The following is a 7989-nucleotide window of genomic DNA, read 5'->3' as shown; positions in this document are numbered from 1 at the left end:
GATTCTGTTTTTTGATTCTCAAAACATTAGGTCCTATATTGACGCCATACAAGTCAAGTCTAAGTCTCTGAATATTTTTTCAAGTCAAGTCAAAAGTCTTAATATTAATGACTCGAGTCTGACTCGAGTCCAAGTCATGTGACTCGAGTCCCCACCTCTGCTGATTACCCCCATAGTGCTTTCAAAACAATCAGGCTAAACAAGCAGTAGAAAAAAATGTTTATTTCTGAAACACAGTGACAAAATGTCATACAAATACAGTCACATTTAAATACATTGTCACTTCTGACATTAAGGTTGAAATTAGGTTTTTATATAACCTTAGCTAAAACATGCCATGAAAAAACAAGAAAAGTTCATATTGCGTTGTTCAAAAATATACTCTGTATGTACAAAATGTCAAATAAAGATGAAAGTTCTATCATCAAAGCCCATGAAATCATCATTCATGTGTGAATCTCCCAAGACTGTTCACTGGGGTTGGCTGTGTGGAGTGTGTGATCACTTCCATGACTGTTCACTGGGGTTGGCTGTGTGGAGTGTGTGAACACTTCCATGACTCTTCACTGGGGTTGGCTGTGTGGAGTGTGTGAATCTCCCGGGACTGTTCACTGGGGTTGGCTGTGTGGAGTGTGTGAACACTTCCACGTCTGTTTCCTCACTGTTCTTTCTCCTCTGTGGCTGTGGAGAGCAGATGTGGATGTAGTCACACTGGCTTCGTCTCCCCTCAGTGGTGCGTTGCACAGCAGCCGTCCCTGCCGGCTGGGGGCCAAGACGGGAGTGGGGGGGGGAGGGGGCGGCCCTGGAGAAGGTTGACAGGTGGTGGGTGGTGGAGGTATTAGCCCGTGTGGCCGACGGGCTCCAGCATCGATCTGAGTGACCCAGCACTCTGCACTCACTGGTACAGGCCCAGAGCCCTGGAAGAGTCAACACACACTGGGTCATCAACACACTTGGTCAGCAACACACACTCGGTCATCAACACACACTCTGTCATCAACACACACTCTGTCATCAACACACTCTGTCATCAACACACACTCTGTCATCAACACACTTGCTCATCAACACACACTCGGTCATCAACACACACTCGGTCATCAACGCACATTCGGTCATCAACGCACACTGGGTCATCAACACACACTCGGTCATCAACACACTCTATCATCAACACACACTCTGTCATCAACACACTTGCTCATCAACACACACTCGGTCATCAACACACATTCTGTCATCAACACACTTGCTCATCAACACACACTCGGTCATCAACACACACTCGGTCATCAACACACACTGTCATCAACACACTTGCTCATCAACACACACTCGGTCATCAACGCACACTCGGTCATCAACACACACTTGGTCATCAACACATACTCGGTCATCAACACACACTTGGTCATCAACGCACACTCTGTCATCAACACACACTCGGTCATCAACGCACACTCGGTCATCAACACACACTCGGTCATCAACGCACACTCGGTCATCAACGCACACTCAGTCATCAACGCACACTTGATCATCAACACATACTCGGTCATCAACACACACTTGGTCATCAACACATACTCGGTCATCAACACACACTCGGTCATCAACGCACACTTGATAATTACCGCACACTCAGTCATTAACACACACTCAGTGATCAACGCACACTCGGTCATTAACACACACTCAGTCATCAACACACACTCGGTCATCAACACACACTCAGTCATCAACACACACTCAGTCATGGAGGAGTGGAGAAGGCATTTATTATTAAATAATTAGGGTTAGGGTGGAATACTTATGGTTAGTCCTTCACTGTGAACCTGCTTGCTTATACTGGCACCATGGCATTTGTGTGTGATTTATAACCATATCCTGATATGGTTTTGTGATGTTCATGCTGACAATCAATCAGAGACAGAATCTCTCTCATTTTTACCTCTAAATATTCACCCAACTCCTTCATTTCACTAGACTGCAATTTTGTTCAACCCAGAAAGAGGCTATTTGCTGACTCTTATGTATGTCCCCTCTATTAGGCAGATGTGATGTGGTTCAGATTCAAATCTGTCCATTGTAAAGTTCCATCCTCTGTGTTCTCTGTTCTCTGTGCTCTGTTCTCTCAGTTCTCTGTGCTCTCTGTGCTATGTGCACCTCTGATGCTTGTGCATTTACAAAGCAGCACTTCTACAGTGTGCTAATAATGAATCAACTCAGCGCAACTGATCCATATGCTAACAGATTGTCTGCAATTACTCAATGACAGAAGCCCACACAAACACCACATAAACACTCCAGCTGTCCCAAACACCACATAAACACTCCAGCAGTCCCAAACACCACAGAAATACTCCAGCTGTCCCAAACACCACATAAACACTCCAGCATTCCCAAACACCACATAAACACTCCAGCTGTCCCAAACACCACATAAACACTCCAGCAGTCCCAAACACCACATAAACACTCCAGCTGTCCCAAACACCACATAAACACTCCAGCAGTCCCAAACACCACATAAACACTCCAGCTGTCCCAAACACCACATAAACACTCCAGCAGTCCCAAACACCACATAAACACTCCAGCTGTCCCAAACACCACATAAACACTCCAGCAGTCCCAAACACCACATAAACACTCCAGCTGTCCCAAACACCACATAAACACTCCAGCAGTCCCAAACCTAACACCCCACTATTCTCCTTCTGGGTGGAAGGAGAGCAAGCTCTTTTGGAGATGTACAGAATGTAAGAAAATAACATTAATTGGATTAGTTCAGGTTATAATATAATCATGTTTTGCAGTCCCCTTCATAATATTTGGAGTCCAAATGTAGCTATGATAATGAAGAAGTCTATTTACAGCCTTATCCACTGTGTCTGTGTCTGGGTTAGATAAATATGAATTGATGTCCACCAGCTCAGTCTACAGTCCTTTCCCATATACCTACATGACAATCTCTTCCTACACATCTGCATTAGAGTCTAACTCTACACACCTCAAACTCCATTTAAATTCTGAAATTCATAGATAGAAAGTTTGAGCAAAGTCAGCTTGAGACTAGTATTATTTCTGTGCTCTGGAGCAAATTCACTTTTGCACACATGTAGCAGACCTGTATAAAATATGAATTCTAAGTCTTTTAAGTGTAATGATAAAGGTAATTGTTAAATTGCTAATTAGACATTTGAAGATATAATTTCAACATTAGTGGTAAGTATACTGTAAAACTGAATTCATACAATATAATAAGAATGGCATGCACAATCATTAGTTTAACAGGTGGTTGACAATCAGGTTTTTAACATATGTCAACTTGGCCATGTTCTTTAAAAATGTATTTTATTAACCTTCTTATTATCATGATTACTTATGGATTAGATGTAAATGGCTTGGTAAATGGTCCTGGCCTGACTCATTAGCCCATCCCCCACTCAATAGCCCCCCCACTCAGTAGCCCATCCCCCCCTTATTAATAATAATAATACATTTTATTTAATAGCGCCTTTCTAGCACTCAAGGACACTGAGTGTTAGTATTAGCCCATCCCCCACTCATTAGCCCCTCCCCCTCAGTAGCCCATCTCCCAAAGTAGCGCACCCCCCCCCACTCAGTAGCCCACACCCCCTCAGTAGTTCATCCCCCTCAGTAGCCCACCCGCCTCAGTAGCCCACCCCCCTCAGTAGCCCACTCCCCTCAGTACCCCACCCCCCTCAGTAGCCCATCCCCCTCAGTAGCCCATCCCCTCAGTAGCCCACTCCCCTCAGTAGCCCACCCCCCTCATTAGCCCCTCCCCCTCAGTAGCCCATCTCCCAAAGTAGCGCACCCCCCCCACTCAGTAGCCCACACCCCCTCAGTAGTTCATCCCCCTCAGTAGCCCATCCCCCTCAGTAGCCCACCCCCCTCAGTATCCCATCCCCCACAGTAGCCCACCCCCCTCAGTAGCCCATCCCCCTCAGTAGCCCACCCCCCTCAGTAGCCCACTCCCCTCAGTAGCCCACCCCCCTCAGTAGCCCATCCCCCTCAGTAGCCCACTCCCCTCAGTAGCCCACCCCCCTCAGTAGCCCACCCGCCTCAGTAGCCCATCCCCCTCAGTAGCCCACTCCCCTCAGTAGCCCACCCCCCTCAGTAGCCCATCCCCCTCAGTAGCCCACCCCCCTCAGTAGCCCATCCCCCTCAGTAGCCCACCCCCCTCAGTAGCACACACCCCCTCAGTAGCCCACCCCCCTCAGTAGCCCATCCCCCTCAGTAGCCCCCCCCCCCCTCAGTAGCACACACCCCCTCAGTAGCCTATCCCCCACAGTAGCCCCTCCCCCTCAGTAGCACACCCCCCCACTCAGTAACCCATTTCAGGCTTAAGGTGAGACAATGGAAAATCAATCTGATCATTGTGAATCCTGTGCTCTCATTCTCAGGCCTGGCCTGGATCACTACACACACCTTTGTAAGATGCAAAGTCCTTTTTAGCCGCCTCGCCACTTATATCAGAGTCGCTGTCGTTCACGTCACTGTCACCTTTCCCGCTGTCCTTGCCACTGATGTGCGGGTCTCGGCCTGCGACGGTCAGCATGGAGTTCCCCTTCCACACTGCAGCTGCACGCAGGCCGGCTTTGCCGTAGCCAGGCAGTGTGGAGTAGCCCTGTGGACCGACAGGCACGGAGCAGTCACCAGTGTTGGCCATACACAACCTCATTTAGGCAGGTGGGTGTTTTGGAGAATGCTGAACACCAGCTGTCTGTAGACTGGGGTTCATTTGAGGCACATTATATATGCTGGTGGATAAACAGCTTCTAAAACATACACATATACCAATAATCTCACACGAATGCATGCATGTGCACACACACACACACACACACACACACACACACACACACACACACACACACACACACACACACACACACACACACACACACTAAATGAAACAATGGTAATGCTACCACTTACGTCCATTTGACCGTCAACATTCCTGTACTTAGATTTGAAGATAAGTGTGGGCTCAGCGCTTGCCTCCACACTCTTACGGATTGTTTCAGACGAACCCAGGACAGCTTTACTGGGCAGCGCGTGCGCCTCAAACACGTTAGGTGTCTGGTGTGAAATGAGCGAGACGGCGTTGTTCTCCTTCTCTGCGTAACTTCGATCCGCGGCATTCTGACGCACCGCGGGGTTTTTGTGGCTCTTTTTACGACTACATAATAAATACATCAAAATCCCGGCAAGCAACAAGACAGAGGAACTGGTTAGGGTTAGAACAAGAATAAGGGACGTAGCCCAAGGTTTGGGTTCAGGGTTTGTCTCACTGTCGCTATAGAAATTGTTGCTTGCTGGTGCGCCCTCGGTGAGGGTGAAATGAATTGTTGCAGTTGAAGTGAGAGGCGGGAGTCCGTTGTCGTTTACAGTCACTGACACTTTCAACATTTCATATGCGTCATACGCGATCTTTCGGTTCACGTATATTTCTCCCGTATCTTGATCGATCGAAAATCCCAAATCAGCCCCTTCGATGAGTTTGTAAATAAGTTCAGCGTTTAATCCTGTATCCATATCCTTCGCTTTTATGCGCGTAACAATATAGCCTGGAGCTGCGTCTCTGGGCAGGGACACTTCGGCGGAGCCGTTGGTGAGGGGGGGCTGGGTTATCGTGGGGGCGTTGTCATTCTGGTCAACTATATTTATGATGAGCATGGCGTGACTTTGAAGCTGCGGCCAACCCCTGTCGCTGGCGTGGACGCGAAGCTCTAGTTTTCTTACAACTTCGTAGTTAAAACTCTGTAAAGCGTACACGTGGCCGGCTTGATTCATAATCGCAAACCTGGACACGCCGTTTGTGTCACTGTCAAAAAGGTCATAGGTTATTTCTCCATTTAGCCCCGCGTCCCGGTCGCTAGCCAAAACTGTCGTGATGTAGGTACCAGGCAACTGATTTTCCTCAATGAACCCTTCGTACACTTTAGCACTGAAAAACGGGGCATTGTCGTTGACGTCGGTAATAACTATTACGTATTGAGTGACAGTGCGCAATGGTGGCGCTCCGAAGTCTTCGGCTACAATACTTAGGTTGTACTCTGGGATATTTTCCCTGTCGAGAGCTGCGTTGGTCACGATCGTGTAGCTGCCCTCGTAAGCCCTTCTCAGTTTAAAGTCGCCGTGTCCGCCGTGAAGGCTGCAGGTGACTTGGCCGTTTGCGCCAGTGTCGCTGTCCGTGGTGCTGATCAAGGCGACGAGGCTGTCTCGACTCGTAGCCTCGCTTACGTGTGCGACACCGTGCGCTCCCGATGTAATAGGAGTGATGCTGACTTCAGGTCGGTTGTCGTTTACGTCTCGGACGTGTATGATAATTTTACAGACGGACGGAACGGGATTGTGTCCCAAATCAGTGGCTTGTATGTCGACTTCATATGTTGTTTCCTCCTCATAATCGACGGGGCTTTGAAGTGTTAGATGCCCAGATTTGTGGTCTATTTTAAAGAGCTGTCGGATTTCACTTGGGACCTGTTTGCCAAACTCATATACGACCTGTCCGTTCAAATCTTCGTCTGGATCTACAGCGTTCAGGTGTAACAGAAGGTGTCCAATCGGGGCGTCTTCAAATAAATCAACCGAATAATTAGTTTGATCAAAAACGGGACTGTTGTCGTTAAAATCCAACACTTTTACAGTGACGTTAGTAGAGCCACTTTGGGAAGGATTACCTCCGTCGGTAGCAACAAGCTTAAGTGTGTAACTCGCTTGAGTTTCTCTATCAAGCTCTTTAATTAGCACGAGCTCCGCATATTTAACCCCATCCACTCTCGTCACCATCTCCACCCCGAAGTAATTGTTATCAGAAATCTGGTAGTTTTGAATTGAGTTCGAGCCAACGTCCGCGTCCTCGGCGGCGTCCAAAGGGACGCGGGACCCCACAGCTGCATTCTCCGATATCTCAATCATGCACTCAGGGCTCGGGAACTCCGGAGAGTTGTCATTAATGTCCACAACGTCAACCTCCACATGAAACAATTCGAAGTGTTCGACAGACACAAAGGCGACATCGAAGCTGATCAAGCACCTCAAATTTCGCTTGCACATTTTCTCTCGGTCGATGCGCTCTTCGACCGTCAACCTCCCGTCACTCTCTCTGAAGCGGATAAATGAAGCAGTAGACTGAGGCATCATTTTAAACCTGATGCCAGGAGACGATCTCCAGGCTTTGTCCGGAGACCAGGTTATATTACTAGCCAGAGTTCCAATAACTGTGGGAGGACGCGCTTCCTCGTAGATTTTATACCTCACCGTCTTTTCCTCTGACAAAACTGGACCAGCGATGCACACACACAAAAACGTAACTCCAAATGTCCATCGGATCCATATGAGTGTCCGTCGCTCCATTTTGTTGATGAGAAAACGGTGACCGTATCTGTGACCGTCCCTAAACACCTCGCGGAGCTCGGAGCGTTCCTAACACATCAGCAGCGTTTTACTGTACAGTGGTCTCGCGCCTGCCCGTCAGCTTCTCCAAACGGAAGCGCATGTCACTCGTTCTACGCGTGTAGTCAGTAAGTTCTCGCCACTTTCATACCCCTCCCGTGCAGCCACGAGAGCTGCAGCGCGGACGGTGAATTATGCTAATTCACATTCAAATGAGATGGCGCGTGACCAATCCCTCGTTTCACATCACCAAGACCGCATAAAGAACAAATATAATCGGACTCCATGAGCCCACATTTAGAGTTAACCCTGGGATTCTCAGGCAGATATGATACATGTTTTTGAACTAAAGCTGTGAAGGAAACATTTATAAAAGTGTTTACTTCAGTGTGTTTGATCTTTTCTTTAGTCAGGACTCGCTGTGCTAAAATGGGAAACACTTCAGGACGTTCTAACCTGTGACGAATGATGAGGGCACACTCTAGGAAGGGCATGTTCTAGGAAGGGCACGCTCTAGCAACGATGCGCTCTAGGAAGGGCACGCTCTAGCAACGATGCGCT

General features: G+C 48.1%; 1 protein-coding gene across 1 annotated transcript; it reads right to left on the bottom strand.

Annotated features, from left to right (window-relative positions):
• Positions 1–218: 218 nt before the first annotated feature.
• On the bottom strand, positions 219–7595 carry pcdh8.2 (protocadherin 8, tandem duplication 2). Its single transcript, XM_077001937.1, has 3 exons — positions 4966–7595; positions 4456–4654; positions 219–917 (listed from the first exon to the last, which is right to left on the bottom strand). Exons 1-3 carry the CDS (start codon positions 7387–7389, stop codon positions 502–504), a joined length of 3039 nt encoding a protein of 1012 aa, XP_076858052.1. The 5' UTR covers positions 7390–7595; the 3' UTR covers positions 219–501.
• Positions 7596–7989: the final 394 nt, after the last annotated feature.

Source organism: Brachyhypopomus gauderio, chromosome 4 (assembly GCF_052324685.1).
Source record: "Brachyhypopomus gauderio isolate BG-103 chromosome 4, BGAUD_0.2, whole genome shotgun sequence".
NCBI classification, from domain to species: domain Eukaryota; kingdom Metazoa; phylum Chordata; class Actinopteri; order Gymnotiformes; family Hypopomidae; genus Brachyhypopomus; species Brachyhypopomus gauderio.
This window is presented reverse-complemented; position numbering and strand designations above follow the sequence as displayed.

Bases quoted from the DNA above. Each gene is read 5' to 3' on its own strand.
- pcdh8.2 (XM_077001937.1), bottom strand. From the start codon at position 7,389: ATGGAGCGACGGACACTCATATGGATCCGATGGACATTTGGAGTTACG. The intron at 4,655-4,965 runs GTAAGTGGTAGC...GTCGGTCCACAG, and splicing joins ATGTTGACGGTCAAATGGAC to GGCTACTCCACACTGCCTGG. The intron at 918-4,455 runs GTGTGTGTAGTG...TGACTCTTCCAG, and splicing joins GGACTTTGCATCTTACAAAG to GGCTCTGGGCCTGTACCAGT.